Genomic DNA, 18333 nt, shown 5'->3' with positions numbered 1-18333 from the left:
CCGTAGCAGAGTGTGTGCCACCTCCCCCATGTTCCCAGGCTTACACCCCCATAAACTGCACACACACTCTAAAAGACAAAGTGCTCGCAACCGGGTCATTTCTTCCAGGAAACTGAATGTCCTGATGTGTTTTGGATGCATCCAACTGCAATTACTTGGCTTTCAGCATTTTTGGGGGTTTTACGCTAACTACACTGGATGGAGAGCATACACTGGAACAAGTTACCGAATGTTCAGAGTTCTTGACATTAGTGATATGATCGGCAGATTTTGATGGAGCAGATTCGCCACTGTACTATTGTGTGTCTGTCAATCTGTGTTTTATCTCACTGTCCTTAAGAAAATAATCAATATCGCTGGCCTAGATGAGCAGCCTAATCTTCTGCCTTGTATCCCCTGAAGTCCTTATTCCCCTGACTCTATATTGTCTTGCAGCATCTCATACTCACTTTGCTGTCCTTAGGCATACTATATTCATCAGCTCACATACACTTGGCCCAATTTTTCCAAGCTTCCAAGACAGGTCAAAAGCGGGATCAGATTCCAGTTTGGCAAATAAGAAGCAACACTACATGCTCCAGTGTTCATAGACAAAGTAAAGTGTGCTATAGAAAGAGACCATCTGCAGCTGATGCACTTTTACACGACAGTGACTCTCTTGGTTTCCTGAGCTTTCCTGAACATACATTAGAACCAGCCGTTTGTATGTAATTGTCATTACAGGTTATTCAGGAAGAAGCCTCTTAATCCTGGTTCATTCTGGGTTGTGTGCTTTGTGTGTGTGTGTGTGTGGTTTCGCACATTTTCCTCCGACCACAATTACAAGCGAAAACAAGTTCAAGTAAAGCTCAGCAGTGCTTAGCTGAACAAAATATCAAAGGGCTCTCATCAGAAAAACTCTCCAAACATACAAAAAGAAAAAAAAAAAAGATTCCTCCCATTTCAGCTGTTCGCGTGATTTGTATTTGTTTTGTTTGGGACAAAAGCGGCGGTAATCCCGTCTTATATTTGACAAGTTTCATATTCACACACACCTGCTGGGACAGAGTAAACACACCTTCAGAGTCAGACACCTTAATGGATGACCCTCGCATTAGAACCTAAGTCCGGATAACCCCTAAAGCAGGCATGTTGACATGATATTGTACAGAGACATGCCCATTCTGGAGATGACTGATGAGCAGTAGCCACATCACAGCTAACTTGTTTACAGGACATTCAGTCTGTACATAGGTCAATCCTGCACACATGGCTCAGTTTCCCTTTTGTTTAACTGCAGTTATGTAAAAAACAGATTCCCTAAAAGTATAAACAATAATATCTGAAAAGTAAATGTGATTTCTTTTTTAACTTAGGTGTTTATAGAAATCCACAGAAGCAAAGAAGGTCAAGAAAACACAATTAGAGATCAATTATTTATATTATAAATGTATCTACGTGCACTACTCTATAGTTTGCTTTACCTTTGGTGCCTGAAAGTCTATAAAGGCCGTAATTCTACTAATTTACTTTCTTTGGTATTAACGCAGGTAACTCCCTGCTGGGCGGATGCAGTTTCTTGAGTGGCGGCATGCTTGTCTTTGAAGCATTTCCCACTCAGCATTCCTTGCGGTTGTGTAATGTATAATGAGCCAACCACAGCTATCATTAATGAAACATTTGCATCACTCACGCAACTAGTCCGTCAGTGTTCACATAGGTTCATGTGAGGGCCTGAACCTACATTGCTGAAAGAAGATAGGTGGGGAAAAAATAAAATCATAATAATAAGAAGAAGAAGATAAAATGTGACTTTGTGCCGTGTCTGGTGAGGGCTGTCAAATGTGTGAGTTGAGTGGGTGAGTGAATGGAGAGGACGGTGCAGTGGAGAGGGGTGGCTCTCTGTGGGTCAGCCCAGAAGCCCTGACCCCAGGAGGATTTGATGCCATTTTCCCACGCAGGGAGTCGACCTGAGAGGAGCTCGTTAACAACATCTGCCCCAGTTCAGAGAGATTAACCTCATCCCCAACCCCCTTCACCTCTACACACACACACACACAGCACTTTGCTGTCAATCTCATTACCTCACACAGGTCCCACCACTCCGGACAGGCCTCCCCAAGCTGGACAGGCCACCCTATAGGCCTCTCCGGGCTCAGATCAAACGGGTCTCCTGGATTTACTAGACACAGTAAATGGGTACAGTCTGAATCTGTCATAGGCGCAAAGGCCTTCACACATCGATGAATGTATGGCATAGGGATAGCACTCATCCATTCATGCATTACATTCAGACTGCATTCTTAGCTGATGTCTGATCTGTGTATTAGAGGAGGCTTCAGATTTGAGTGTGAGATTATATAAAGATTTGAGAGCGTGCTCAGAAGGTGTGTTCTTGTTGGAAGCTGCCCAGCCAGTCAAGCAGGAAACGTGATGTCACAAACAGATTTTCCACTCATCACATTGACGTAAAAAGGACAGGTAAAGCACACTCCTATTGGTTAGGCCATCTATTTTACCTATATACTTTCATAAAATGTGCAACTGGCAGGGCATGTTCTGACATAATATGGGGAGAGACCTAAGAAAAACAGGACTGACAGAAACATGGCTCATGGAGCTGCTGCTGTCAAGTCAAGAGTCTGTGTTGGCAGACTGATAGGTGTGCACAGACGCAGAGTGGCAGAATCCACTGGGAATCTGCTGAAGCCATGTTTTACAGGGCTATAATTAGGTTAGTTTTTGGAGAGGGGGTTAAACAAACTGGGGCTGTGAGGTCATAGGCAGATGGAAGTGGGATATGCCTGCACTTGCTGAGTGGGCACAGAGCTCCACATGACAGGCGAGAGAGAGAGAGGCCCTTTGGGCACTCAGCAGGGGGACAGCGAGGGGGTGTGGGGGTGGTGTGGTGGGGAGCCCAACTCAGATGGCCTAACTGCCAGAATATTCAAACGCAGTCAATAGATATGCGCACACCTTCCACCAACCACAGCAGTAAAGTCCTAAATCATCAGTAGACGTTACATTTCTGTGGCAATCCAGGTGATTATAGAAAGAACAGAGTCAAACTGGAGTTATAAGAAAATCTTTCACTCCCAACATATTTATACTTTTCCTTTAGTTGTTAAGCCTAAGCCCACGTGTTGGTGCATTTATCCAGAGAGTCGTATTGGTGAAAGTCATCCAATATTACTGAATTTGATAAATCAAAATAAATAAATATATATAAATATTGCTCTGACGAGACTACGACAAACTCCTCTAACACTGAGCACCAGGAAGAGAAAAGCTGCTTAATTACCAAAAAATGAGTAGGAGAGTGTGATTAGGTGACGGGTGGCTGCTGGCACGCTAGAGTGACTTAAAACCTGTCAGTGAATGCAGGGAGGTCTGGATAATCTTTCCCTCCACAAAGGTGCGTGGGGCTAATCTAGGCTGCTGTGCTGAGCTGTGGATCAAGTCCTAAAGGGGAGTGTGGGAAGGCCAGCGGGACCGCCACCGCTTAGGCCCTCTTGGTGGGCCAGGGCTTATTTATCCTAAGGTACACTGCAACAGCAGGCCAGTCCATTCTTCAAAACACCTTAGCGTCAGGAACAGTACGTGCATTAAAGGAGATTAAGTTTTATAAATGTGGCACGTTTATAAATTGAGAATTTATTGAAGAAAAAAAAATCAGAGCATAGAGAGTTTTCAGAGTCATGACAAGAGTTTAACAGAACCAAGACACAGACTGACAAAGAGTAGAATTTAAAAACGCTTCAAAAGGTACACGAGAACTAAATCTCTTCACATATAAATCAAATAAAAGTTTGAAATAATAAGATCACATTTTGTATGACTGATTGTTAAGTGATACAACACTTTCTGCCAAACAAAGTTGTGAATCAACGATACTTGGTACATCACTGATGCACCAAGTATCGTTAATGAGTGCTGACGCATTAAAGTAAACTTTTTCATATCACATTTCAGATAATATTCTGATAGTATATGGTATAGTCTTATTTAGTAAAAATGTTACCAGTTTAAATACAATCTGAATATGCTTATATAAGGATCTGCCAGTCTAATTCATTTTAGTTTAAAACATCTTAGATTTTTATATTTTTTTAGTTAAAAGTTAAAAAAATATATATACAAAAAGGTAATTATTGTATATTAAAGACCTATTCAAATGAGACAAAATAAAAACCAACCTAAGCAAACAAGTACTTTTACATGGTTTGTTTTCAACCCATCTGACCTATGAAAACTGAGTGAATTTAAGGGAACATACAGCTTTTCAACAAGAGCAAACATTCATTTCATATATATATATATATATATATATATATTTTTTTTTTTTAACAAATAGCCTGTTATCTAATGAAGAATTATGACACTCCTTATTAAGCAGATGTTCAAAATTAGACCAGGAATGAAATTTATGTTTATACCTTCTAAAACAATGAAACATTTTTCCTCTCCTGCTTGTGCTTCTGTGTAAGAAAATCGTAAGTGCTTGAATAACCAACTGATTTGACATTTTCAAAGAGAAAACATTTTTATGAACACATCTTACAAATGTAAATGCCAATTGTTTGGTCTTCAGACGGTTTTGTGAAAAGAAGACTTTCAGTCTGTCTAAGGGCCTATAATTTATTTATTTATTAAATCACCTTTATATCACATTCTCGTCATTCACATTACACACACAGACACATACACACGAGACGGAGTCACAAGTAACGTTTCGTAGAAATTTATTCAGCATTTAAGAATAGAGGATGGTCTTAAAATATGTAGAAACGTCAGTTTAAATAAACCTTTTCGTTCAGGGTAATGAGCAAACATGACACTGTCAAAAACCATCACAGAACAGAATATTTTACAAAAAATAAAACAATAATTGAACATTTTACGTGACAAAACTTCGGGTTCACAAGCTAAAAAACAAAAACAAAACAAAAAACAAGTGAAAAAAAACTTACTATAAATAAAACTTGCGTTTGCGACCCGCACTGTCTTTACATTTTCTTTAACCTAGTTCACTGGGAGGAAGGGAAGAAAAAAAAAAGAAAAAAAAAAAAAAAGGAGACTACAAAATTTGGACACAGTCGAGACAACTGACAGTCTACAAATTAAGTGTAAACATTTATGAAACAACTTTCCATCCAGCTTTTCTGAAATACACCAGCCCCTTCACGAGGCCACATGCCTTTTCATAGAGAGAAAATATGGCATCATTTAAAATATAGAAGTCCAATTCTTCTACATAAGTTAATTGCTCGTACTCGCGATAAAAAGCCTCTTTGCAGCGCAATTTACTCTGGCGGGCTCAACGTTCAGTTTCGATCCATTTAAACGTCTTTTAAAATGGACAAGTCAGAAGATAAAAGCGTGTTTCTCTTTTTTAAAAACAAAACTGCTGAACGTTGTCTCTTTAGCAAGTTCAAGTATCCGTAACTTTTTGAAAAAGTTTTTAAAAGTCTGTGTGGGGGGATTTTTGCGTGCTACTCTCAGATGTGGGTGAGAGGTAGCGTTCCATTAACGCCAGTCCCCGCGGTCTGATAGTGCGGATGGACGCTGTGTAACCGGCTGCTCTGCAGGGATGAATGCTCTGCGCTATCCCCGCCGGGAGGCAGGTACATGCTTATCATATCCCTCAGGTCCCCCAAACACGCCCTCTGAGAGTGGGACGTGATGGCCGGCGGTGGTGAGCTCGGCTCGGTCTTGCACACTGACGCCATGGAGCTCAGTCCCATGGCGCTGGTGGTCTGCTGCGTGTACGCCGGAGACATGCTGTATGTGGAAGCTGCGTTCATGTAGGTCTGCGCCGAAGACATCATCGGGTACTGCAGGCCTGCCATCTCGTACCGGTGCATCTGCTGAATCTGTGGGCTGTTCATGCTGTGATGCTGAGGGTAGGGCAGCTGGTCCGGCATGAGGGAGTACGCACTGTTTGTCCACCCGTTCATGTGCGCGTATCCGTCCATTCGCTGCCCCACTGACACAGCGTTGTTGACGGGGTTGGTTCCTGGCGCCAACAGTCCCCCGGGCAAAGAATACTTGTCTTTCTTGAGCAAGGTCTTGGTCTTCCTGCGGGGACGGTATTTATAATCCGGGTGCTCCTTCATGTGCATAGCCCGTAAACGCTTGGCCTCGTCGATGAATGGCCTCTTTTCACTGTCGGTCAGAAGTTTCCAGTCAGCACCGAGGCGCTTGCTGATTTCAGAGTTGTGCATTTTAGGGTTTTCTTGAGCCATCTTTCTCCGCTGACCCCGAGACCAGACCATGAAGGCGTTCATCGGCCGCTTTACCCGCTCCTGGTCGCTGGCGCTGTTGTTCTTTGCGCCCGGCGCCGAGCCCGAGTTGGACTGCGGGAGCGGGGTCTTGAGCTCGGTTTCCATCATGTTATACATTCAGGCGGCTTTTAGTGTTCACTCACAGGCACATAAAAAGTTCACAAAATAACGCCAAAAGTCAAAGAGGTAGATGTACTGACCGATCTCATAAGATGATGTTTTTCTTTTCTTTTTTTGGAAAAAAAAAGTTCTGCCTTAAGAGGCAAATGTGCCTGCAGGTGCTTCTAGGTTCTCTCCGCTCAAACTGCTCCTTCCTCCACGGCTCTGAAACAGAAGTCTGTAAACTTGTTCGCCAAGCTCATCTGTTAATAGGCCTAGGGGCCGGACCATGTGATGTGGATTGACAGCATGACAATGAGGACCAGGTAACCAATCAGCGCGCGGCTCCCATATCCAGCGCGTAACCAACCAGGGCACACACTCCTGTGTTTTGGTCAGAAGAGGAGGGAGAGGTAAAGTTTTAAAACAGCAGCGCAACTCCAAATATTCTGGGTTTACAAAATTTTGCAAGACTAAATCAACGAGTATATAAAAGAAATGAACCCGATTTATTTCTTCCTTTTTTGTCTGTGAACGCATCACATTTCTTCTAGTGACAAATTATTTTAGTTTTCAAATTTAGTGCTTATGGGGTGTTTTTACGGATTGTAATACCATGGAGGCTGTAAAGTACCCATACAACTATAAATTCTTAAAATATGAAACCATATGACCAAACAAAAGGTTTGGGATCGGTGTCATTTAATTTGCTGAAGAGGCAGACCCCAACCCACATGGATTTAATAAGTCCAAGTCATTTTAAAAAAAGCGGGATATTGAAATAAAATATGTTACTTGAAAGGAAAAAATGTTTCTTTCTGCCACTTAGTCAAATGTATTGCAAATCTTCTGGAAAAATTGCCTCCTGACATTAGTTTGGGGTTTCGATGGTGTCATGCTCAACTGATGAACCTGAATGTTATTCTTACGTGTTTTTTCTTAAAGTTTTTTAAAAATTTCCCAGAGGTGTTGAATGATTAAATGATCCTGTAGTCACTGTGAAAATGAAATCCATGCAATGAGTTTTTGATACAGAATGAGGTTGATAAGGGCATTTATTTAGGTTTTATAAATATAATAAAAATATACATTTTGAAAATAAAATAAAGCATCAAAAACAAGTATATTTATTCTGTTTTATGTGATGATAGAGAGATTTCGTACTTCCAAATGTTCCAAATGAAATTAATCGAAATGTTGTGCGTTAGGATCCCAGCACTGGGGAATTTTAATACATCAACGACCTCTTGTGGAGGGGACAGGCTATCTCCTCGGTCCCTGAGGAAAAGTTTAGTTTGAGTGTCCCTCACGTAAACCGACTGGCGGCCCTAAAAATCGTCGCCAGCTGTTGGGTGACTCGTTTTCTCTCATCGACGTTAATGGTTTTTAAAATGATTTTCAGGGAGTGTCTCCTTACAAACGACTTTGGCCATTGATACCAATCACTCAACTGGGCAAAACTCACACCTGCTAATGATTGGGAGCAAATCGCCCATCGAAAACGCCTGTTAACACCTGAGTATCGACAGGGCTCTTCAGGCGCCGTTCTGCTATGCGCATATTAGAGGGTTTCACACCTCACAGCTTTGAAACTTAAAGGGCAGCTGCTCAAGGCCCACCATGTACATGATGCGAGGGAGTGCAGGCATTTCATCATTTGTCACCATCGGTGAGAGCAAATATTCAGACTGAAAAGCCAGGCTCTTTCTGATTTATAGGTTTCTACGAGCTACCGATAACATTCTCCAACTGTTTTATTTTCCACTTTACTTAAAAAAAACCCCTCAAACATCATATTTAAAGCACTTTGAAAAAGCGTTTACTCTCACGACAGATATATATATATATATATATAAAATTAAATTTAAGGTTTAGACACACACATTACATAATATATATGTTATCTTAGAAGGAGGGGACTGTAGCCCATAGACCCAAGACCGTAATAGTAAATCAGCTGAAAAGAGACATCACTTCATGAATTTAATTTCCACGTTCAATGGGGCGTGACAAACAGAGCGGGAGCAATAAAACTAACGTTCAATTAGTACTCGTCTAATTCTCCGGGACCGGTTATTTGTTTATCGGGGCGAATCTCAGTACTGATCCGCTTGTAATCTGCTTATGGAAATTGACCGGTGGCAGAGAGAGGGAGAGAGGAGGAAAAAACACGCAAAGAGTAACCCGGAGTTTGATAATGAGGGCCTCTGTGCGGCTAATTTCCTAATTAAGGAACCGAGGACCACCAGCACAGTCTGCTCTGATTCAGACTCAACAAGCCTGACGGCCCTAAGGGGCTCTCAGGGCGCACGGCTGCAGGATCCCACTGTTGAATGTTGGGAAATATGTGGATGTCCTGATGGGAGGATGTAACGAGCTTGCAATCACCTCAATCGGGTATAATTTAACGTAAAAATAAAAAAAAAAATAAAAAAATGAATGAATAGCGCGTCAGCCTAAGAGCGAAAGTTCCTCTCAAAAATTCAGATTTCAGCGCAGAAATTAGTCGTTTTGTATTTTTAGTCAGAACACACAGGTTATGTGTTTATTAAACGCAAAAATGTGTGTTTAATTCTTACATTTATGTTCTTGCGGTAGGAGCTACAGAAATAAAGGTCTTGTGCAGAGTTTCGGCCTTTGGGCCAGCAAATAAAAGCAAACAAAGGATTTATTAGTTCAGGGCTGGAGAGGAATTAAAGTTTATCCAGTATGACAGACTGACACAACGACACATAAATGCCTGCTTTAAAATATAGTGCTCCGAACGCATTAGAGCTTTGTGGTCAGACAGCAACTTTAATAATACACGACAAGGCGCAGGCGCTGCATGCATTCAGCTTCCAACACCTGATAACAGATGAAATTTAATGTTTTGAATCGTGCTTTTATTGTTGCAGAATGAGCTTACAGTTCGTTGTTTTCATTTCATTTTTTTTTTACAGTTCTCAAACAAAGCAGATTGTTTTTCATTATCAAAAGTCGCACCTCAGATCCACAATAAACATTTTTACGTGTCCATTTTAGACCCCACGACCTCCAGAATCAATAACTTTCTTTTTGTTTCAGCTCAGTGACTGCGGACAAGGCCTTTGAGAAACAGTAATTAACAAAGAATGGCTTTTCAATTACAGCCACAATAGAAACTGTCTCATTAAGATTTGCATGATTTTTTTTTTGGACTGGGAATGCAAATGAAGATGCAATTTACGCACGGTCTGCTGTTCCTATTGTGCAGCGTGAATGGTTGCGTCCTCCCAGTTCAACACAGGTAAAATAATATTCACGGGTCATTTAAAGGAATAAAAGTGTCGCTATTATCACCTCTTTATTACACAAATCTGGGCTAGTATCCCTAATGGTAATTTGACGTATTTGACCCGTATATCAGTAAACTGCTTAAAATGTTTAACGTCTGTGCGTAATGCAGAATCATGGCCGGTGGAACATTTTTACTCCCTTAACTGATGACATGGGTTGACACAATTTGGGGGGGGGGGGGAGTGTGTATTTGTCTTTTTTTTTTTTTTAAATCGCAATTAAGTCTTAAAAGTCTTTAAAAATCCTAACTCTATAAGGATTGTGCATTTTTATTCCCTGCACTGCTTTGGAGAGAGAGGGGGGAAATAGATATCAGCTATGATCCCCTCTAGCAACAGGTATTTATAAATTAGTTCTTAATAGCTCTGCCTGCTTGATCTACTAGGAAGTGGAGCTTTCCCTAATGTGAGTCTTTGGTTTACTTTGAGATGTTATCGAAGCAGAGGACTGCACTCTTACAGCACTCTTGTTTGTCAGAAAACTTTAAGAGGCAAACAACAAATTAATATAAAATACCTCAAGATTTTTTTAATTCAATGAAGTTTTCATTTTATCATTGGAACAAATTAAATATATTTTATATATATTTTAAAATCTTTGCAAATTTCCTCCACAGTAAGGATGAGCAAGAGACCTTGACTTGAATAAGCACATTTGTTTAAAATTGCTGTAAGCCGGTGTTCACCGCCTGCTGGCAGAAACATAAGACAGAGAAATCACGGATCAGGGCAGAAAATAAATAGAAGTGAGGTCTTTGAGAGAAACATGTTTTTATCACTGCTCTGTCCTGGACTGTTCCCTCACAAATATGCCATATGAAGCATTTTAGTTCTCACGAGGGAGATTGGGAAAGCTTCGAGTACAGGTAGATCATTAAACGTTCAAAATTTCCGGACGCTACTCTGACAATCGTTTCCGACTCAAGACCATCTGAGGCTGTGAAAGTCTCCAAGTTCAGTTATTAAGGGAACAGATGGACGCTCACACCTTCAAAAGAAGCAAAACACACACTTAGAGGACAGATGCATCGGTTTTCAGGAAAGCTTTAGTGGAATGTTGCAAGTCCGTCATCAGGAGGACTCCAGGCTAATGGAGAATACGGCATTCTTCCCTCCAGTGCAGCACAGTAATTTGTGTTTTCATTCTTTGTGCTGGTTGGGCAGAGAGAAGCCCAGAAGTGTTCTCCCTGCACTCAACAGTCACCTTGTTCATTTCTGTGGAATGCATACTTCCTACTTATTGCCCTCTGCTTGTAAAACAACATGCAAAAAGCTGCTTGCCTCCTGCCGCTGCCTGTGAAGACTGCTTCAAATTTGAGCCTCTTTTTCTCCCCGGCAGGCCAAGCATGTCCTTCCTCATTATGTTCTTATGTGAGCAAGGCCAAGGCTGCTGACACAGACCCAGTGTAATCTCTTTAACCCGCCACTGTCATGAGCAGACAAGGCGTGACCACCCAACACTCTGCTCCATCTCACTTAGCCAAGGGAATAGTTTTTCACCTCATCGCCTCACACTCCTAGGCTTGTAGCTGCTTATCATTTAGGGATGCACATCTGAAACACATTTGATCGCACACATCGAGGGTTAATCACTGTTACAAGACCACTCCATATAATTACGTGCAGTTAAAAACTCACTGACCCCTGCAGTTGCCATAATTGACGCAAGCCGTTTTTTCACTGGTTATTGACTAATGAAGCCAAAGCAAATGAAATTACATCGCAGGAGAGGACATTGGTGGAAGCATTTTTAAATGAATATACAATGATTACTAGCTCCTTGATGTCATTTCTTAGACAAAGACTCTGTACGTTTACTTCGTATTAGGGGATTTGGTATATGACGCGTTAAATGAAAAATAAAATACTAAATTACTGTGAATTATAAGCTCCTATCCATTGAAAGCTAATTTCAATTCAGTTCAAATTAAGCAGAAAATTTCAATAAATGTGGTTTTGCTTCTAAGCCTGTGGGTGAGGTCTGCATTAAGCCATCGAGTGCAAAGTCTGAAACTGCCTCGACTGAAGCCCAGTGCCGTTTCCATTTATAGTGAACATACAAACCTTTCATCTCATTTGCTCTTTTTTTTTTTTTAAGAATTATGAGATGCACTCATGCACAATAAATGGTGTGCAACAAAAGACAAGAGTGTAATTTAAGTCTCCAGATATTTTTTCCCCCCTGCAGCAAAGTTATAGTAGTCTGACAGCAAGCTGTTGCCTGATTTTAAAAACGCCTGCACGTGAATGGCATTATCAAGCACTCCTATATGATGATCATTTTAAGTAATGTTAATGCCTGACTAGCTAATTACAGCACTCATTATTTTCCATGTATCTGTTGAATCATTGCCATGTTCAGTTTTCCCCAAAACAATGGAAACTTCCTCCGTTTTTTGTTTGGAAGAAAGTGCTGAATCGTCACTTTTTGCTTTGCGCCATGCCCAAGCAAGCAGCCCTCTTTTGTTTTAGCCATAATTGAGATCCCAACTAATCTAGCCTCTTTTTTTTTTTAAGGCAACAGTCTCTTTGTTAAGCCTTCATTAGTTTAAGATAATATTGTGAGAATGCACAATTAATTTGCAGCGTAACTTTAATTAATTAAATACACCCAATTTTGTAATGTGATTAATGCCGCCAAGTTGTTATCTGTGTCCTCCTCCAAAATGAATATGTAACAGCGATACTGCACTGAGCATTAATTGCAGAAATTGTGGCATTTAAGAGCCAAAAACTAGGTGAGGTAATTATAAGAGGTAATTTATTAAATCTTAAATAAAGAAACAAACAAGCATTAATTGATATATAAATCATGAGTACCATAATGTGTAATCTGGCTGTGATTTGGGAGAAAATGACAAATCTTTGTTGCATGCCAAGCACTTGATAAAGCAGATAGTGGTCATAAATTTAGCAGCAGTCAAGGTCTCATTAAAGGAGGCATAATTTAATTAAGAGTTAGCCATCGCCCTCTAAATATATTAATTACCTTGAGCATGACGAGATAAGTGCGGTGATTATTGCATATTTCATTAGAGTACGTCTTCGGGGAGAAGAGCAAACTAAGGTGGGAAGCTGGCTGTGTTGACAAGATAATGGATGGGCTGGCCTGAGATGAATTTGGTCACCTTGCCGTGGGTTGGAGCTCGGAGAGGTGAGACAGAGGACAACACAGGTACTCAAGCATTAAGGTTTCCGCCTGTTTACTAGGAATTTAATTTTTAGACTTATATATATATATATATATATATATATATATATATATGATTAAATCTCTGTAAGTCTCTAATCATATTTGAATAAATTATTTTTCCAAAGCATTACATAACTATTACTTCAAATACATGATATAAAAAGGTGAATTTAATTTAAAAAATGTTAAATTTTTATTATTAAAAAAATCTGAATGATGCTAGAGCTCATGTCATTTTAAAAAGCACATTTTTAATTTTAGTAATGATTCAAAGTAGAAGTTGCTGTATTGTGATTTGTGTTGTTATATAGAAAAAAAGAAATAAATAAAAACTGTAAGCGTAGAAATAAGAAAAAATCCTGCTTAAGTGTTATTACAAAAGTCAAAACTAAATACTTCTGCCTTTGTTCTGAGTGGCGCAAGCTATTACGGTGACCTAATAATGCTCTATACTTTTATATTCCACCTGTATCGACTTCGCTTGTCCCTAATATAGCCAAGAGTTACCCTTTTGTGCCAACTATTTTGTACAAACCCATCCACAAACACACATCCTGTGCAGAAGTGTGCAGGGGTGACGGCTCATTGCCCCATAGACTGATATGTCAATGGAACATACAAGATGTTGCCGCTGTGTTGGAGAGATTTGCAGCCTCGCTCCTCTCCCGCCTGACAGCAGGACAAAGAGCCTAAGCTACTATTATCTGGAAGCAACCTCTCATTCTTGCTTTCATCCTTCTCTTCACAAACATAGATGTATACAGAGCTCAGCATAAAGTCACTGATGCATCCAGTGTGCGTGTCAGAGAGGACAAACCATAACAATTGGGGGTAGTTTTAACATTCTTAAAAGTCAAAATAATTGACTATATAGCATTTTTTGAATAAAAGAAATGTAGCTTGCACCACAGTGATTATTTTATGCTTTTCCTATATTTATTTTTTAATCATAACAAAGATTCTTTTTATTTCACGTGTTGTAACTTTTAGGTCGATTCTGCAGGATTTGACCGCTCTGAAATCTAAAATGCTGCTGTATCTGATCAGAATAAAACCAACAGGTGACAAGACGGCAAAGCTAAGCTTCCTCGACTCAAATTAGACTATGTCATAACAAATATAGCATATGTGAACACACAGAGCTTCCTAACCATCATTCCAAATGCCCCCTCCCTTTTTTCTCTCTCTCTCTCTTTACTACTAACCTCCTCCCACTCTGGCCAGAAAATTGAGGACACTCACCAACCTCTCACTGCTTCCAAGGCTGCTGCTGCTTCCCGATCCCTCTGTTAGACACACCTTCAACAGCTGACTGCCAGCAGGCCCGGGAGCAGAACCATGGACTCTAAGATGGCAGGGACATCAGCAGCCTACAGCCTCAGCCCAGACTCCATCAACAGCCATTTAAACAGGAGTACCTCCAGCAAGGCAGCCCTCTGTGCAGTAGAGAAATAAAAAGTGTGAGAGCGCTGGGCAGTCACCGGTATGGCAGTGCACACTGCAGCTGAGCTCTCCCTGCTCTGGGACCCATCTCATTCAGCCAAGATTGCTTCATACAAAAGTTGACAATGCACCAGTGAAAGCCATTGTTGATATTCAACATTTTTTAAATAGCTGAGCAGAATAGACAACATGGCAGGCTGCAAAACTTGGCAAGGGAAACTGACCTGGAGCTTCCCGATTTGAAAGGGTTGCCACGCTGGGCGAGAGGAGAGAGCGCTATTGTGTTAAAAAAAAAAGAAAAAGAAAAAAAAAGAGGGAGAGCTGGTGTGAAAGAGCTCAAAAAACAAAACATCTCCCATCCCAGGAGAGCAGAGTACAGCAGGAAGAGGACAATCACCCTGCACAGTCACGAGCATATATACCCAGAAAGAGCAGAACAATAAAAGGTATGCAATCGGATCCAATTTAAGAACGGGATATTATATTTCTCACTTTTGAACCAAACAATGAAGCAGCCCAGTTAGTTGTTGAAAAGCCTGAACATACGTCATACCTCACGTTCAATATTTTTGCCTTGGCCACTATAATTCATCTTCCATGCGTTGGCTTGGCAAACATCCAGATGAATGCCTTTCAGAGAGAGTGATCCATTTCTCTAATGTTGCACACATGAGAATGACACTGCCTGGTGTTCCTAATGGTGTTCTGTTTCCACTATTGTCAAGCTGACAAGCATGCAGATTGATATGGACATTTAAGAAGCCTTTAACCTTCCTCATGTTAAAGCATCACAGTGCTGCTCGTGCCTCACAAGCTATCAATACATCTAATGTAATGTGTAGGTACAGGTGTGTGCGTGCCTGGTAGCCCTGAGGCAGGTCTCAGTGTTGTGTTTCGTGCATCCTTGTGTTTTGCGATGGAATGGGATAGGAAAGGTGAGTGACACACTATTAGCTCTCCCCCAACCCCACCACAAAAAAGCAGCTGCAATGCATGCTGGGACAATTCTAATCAGCTCAATAAATGACTGCAATACTGTAAACTTTGTGTTAGTGTAACTTAAAAATGTGGTAAATTAATTCATATTCTGACAGTAAACAAAGAAATGACCTGCTGACACTGACATAAACCTAACAATGAAAATATTCTATGGTCTGTATGGCCGTCTTCCAGTTTGTGTGAGCAGTTTTAAATAAAAATCCAGGTTAAACAAAAAATTGCTCCTGTAAAAACTCGAATTATTAATCCTGAATTCAAATCTTTGATTTATAAACAAACTCATGTTTGGTCAGCATAGGTAGTACAACGGACTATTAATAATCATACTACTAATAATAATGGTAATAATAGTACTACTACTAAAAAATAACAATAATACTGAAAATCAATAATTTTTCCATCAGTTTCATAATTTTCATCATAAACTTAAAAAGATAAAGATTAATGGCCCATGCTTGTTCATCTAAACTCAGCTGTAATGTGTCATGTTGCTAAAACTGTTAATCACTACAGACTGGTCGTTTTATAAGTAATGCATTTCATTTCTTGGTCTTAGTGACCCCTCAAAGCGCTTTTAGCACATTTCAACCTCACATTCTATACACTTCCAGCATTTCATCTACCTCACATCCATGGCCAGTTTAGAATCACCTATTAACCTAACATGCATGTGTTTGGACTGTGGCAGGAAGCTGGAGTACCTGCAGGAAACCTATGCTCACACCAGGAGAATAAAGGCCTGAAAATCAGTTCTCTTCAATTTTAGAAAACTTGTAAACTTGCTGTAAAAAGAAACTTTGCCAAATATTTGACCTTCCAAAGGCGGCTTGCAGAGCCTGGAGCAGAACATGCGGGACAATTGAGAAATATATTCAGTAGTGTGAACTAATGCAAAAATCAAGAACACTCCAAACATATTCTGCTCCCATCCGATCAGGCCCTGGAATTTCAGAGGAAGCGCTGTAAGTTTTGTATTGTGCCGTCCTTCCTCATTCAAAAAAAATGAGGTGGTGCACGAGTGTGTGTGTGTTTTTATGTGTGTGTGAACAGGGAAACAAGACCTGCCGTGGCCTTTGACATAGGCAGGCTTGGAGTTGTAGAAGTATAATTACATTACATCAAGGAGAAATCACAGCTCTTAAGAAAGCAGGGCCCACGTAATCTCACAGGTGTGTCTGACAGAGAGACGCAGTGAGGGAAAGAGAGAGCGAGAGAGACGAGAACCTGTGGCGTCTTTACTGGAAATCCACATCAGCGCCACCCATCACACACTATTAGTTGCCATCAAAGCTCTAATTTTACTCTAACATTACACCCCGCTCCCTGTGCCCCCCTCCCTCCCCTGCTGGTCTGGATGGCGCAGCCTGGTGGGAAAACGACATTCAATCCACTATCCGCCCCATTCAGGCCAAATTGGCAAATGACTGCTCTCCGCCTCTCAGATTGCAGGAAGTGAAAGGTACCGCAGCTACCAGCCTGGGCCTCCAAAAGCTTCTTGAGGGGTGGGGAAGGAGCAAGGGTGAAAGCAGGGGGAGAATGAGAACCGGTGAGGCCGAGGAGTGGACTGAGGTGGGTTAACAGCTTTCCTTGTCCTCCTCTGCGGTGACAGTGCTGGACAGAGAGCACAGAGGGGGAAAAATAGAGCGAGTGAAGAATGCCTACTCAGCAGATCAAAGGAACATCCCTGAGGCCAACGGAAAAGTTGATCTCAATCCCCTAATCACCCACTTTACCACCCCGGGCCGAGCCCTGCGGGCAGATGAGAAAACAGAGTTTGCCCTCACGGGGGTCAACAGCTGCAGGAGAGCCGTACACGGAGTTTGGGCTACAGAGGCAGGCTGTACAGACAGAATTAAAAGGCCAGCTTCTCCCAGTTTTTTCTATATGCATTCAAGCAAAAGTTCAAAAGAAATAAACCATAAGGACAACAAGCTGTGGCAACAAGTCTGATGAGCGGTAAAAAAAATGTAAAACAAAAACACAAATCTAGCATGTTTCGTATATGACGGCAGAACTCACAGAAAAAAACCCAACAAAACCAAGGCCTTTCATCACTATTTTACCACGACATGCAGGGAAAAGACACAGAACATATTATGTTAGACACTAACTGGCTGCACCGCTGAATGGTACTCTTACCGCTAATTAAGTGCTAATGGCAGTTCCCCCTGCAGAGAATACTAATTAATGCTCCATTCTTCTGCGGGCTCAACGCGTACTCCACCACGGCCTAATGAGGGGAGGCAGGTACGTCTTCTCCCAGGCTGGGTTAATAAGCACAACACAGTGGGGTCTAAATAGAGAGGGCCATACTGGGGGGTTGCTTCCTGTTCCCTAATCTTAACAGACCCCCCTCAGAACACTCACAATGAGCCACAGAGGTAATGAAAGGATCGGTCCCGTAAACTCAGAAAATAGGCCACAGCTTATATACCACCTCAAAAGTTTAAGTGCGTATAATTGTGTAAATGAACATGGAGAAAATTCTATATTAGGTATAAGAAAAAGCTTATATAAAATCCTCCGCAGAGGCATTTGGTAATTTTTCTTTATGTCTTTAAATTTTACAATGCAGAGCATTTAATTTTGCACACTGTACAACTATGTGTTGTATACACAATTTGTTTAAGCTTCTTAACAATAAGTACCATGTCAAAAAATTTCTGAGCGTCCTGCAGAATTATTACCAAGAAATTGCTGATGTCTCATAGAAAACAACTTCTATTTCATATAGTTTCCAGCACTGCCGAGAAATAAATAAATACATTACCTGTTTGGATGCAGAAAGCCCGGGAATCAGATTCAAAGTGCTGAAGAATGAATGGATGTGCGAGTATGTGGGTGCGTGCAGGAGCGTAAACATAGATTGAGGATGGTATTGGAATTACCTGAGTGAGATAATGGGGGTGCATTAGATTAACTTTCAGTCCTTAAATGCAACACATTTAGGCAATCTTGTCCCCCCAAAACATGTCAGTGTCTGAAAGGCCTCCCTCTCGCTATCAGGAGCCTCTGGTCC

The 18333-nt window shown here is 41.0% G+C and overlaps 1 protein-coding gene across 1 annotated transcript; it reads right to left on the bottom strand.

Annotated features, from left to right (window-relative positions):
- Nucleotides 1-4704: 4704 nt before the first annotated feature.
- Nucleotides 4705-6623, bottom strand: sox3 (SRY-box transcription factor 3). Its single transcript, XM_085243311.1, has one exon. The coding sequence runs from the start codon at nucleotides 6378-6380 to the stop codon at nucleotides 5478-5480; it is 903 nt and encodes a 300-aa protein (XP_085099437.1). The 5' UTR covers nucleotides 6381-6623; the 3' UTR covers nucleotides 4705-5477.
- Nucleotides 6624-18333: the final 11710 nt, after the last annotated feature.

Source organism: Mchenga conophoros, linkage group LG2, assembly GCF_057382185.1.
Source record: "Mchenga conophoros isolate Kocher_MC1m ecotype Shallow Benthic linkage group LG2, M_conophoros_male_GT1.1, whole genome shotgun sequence".
Lineage (NCBI taxonomy): Eukaryota > Metazoa > Chordata > Actinopteri > Cichliformes > Cichlidae > Mchenga > Mchenga conophoros.
Note: the sequence above shows the minus strand (reverse complement) of the source record. Positions and strands in the feature narration are given on the sequence as shown.

Coding starts and splice junctions, on each gene's coding strand:
- sox3 (XM_085243311.1), bottom strand. CDS start 6,380: ATGTATAACATGATGGAAACCGAGCTCAAGACCCCGCTCCCGCAGTCC.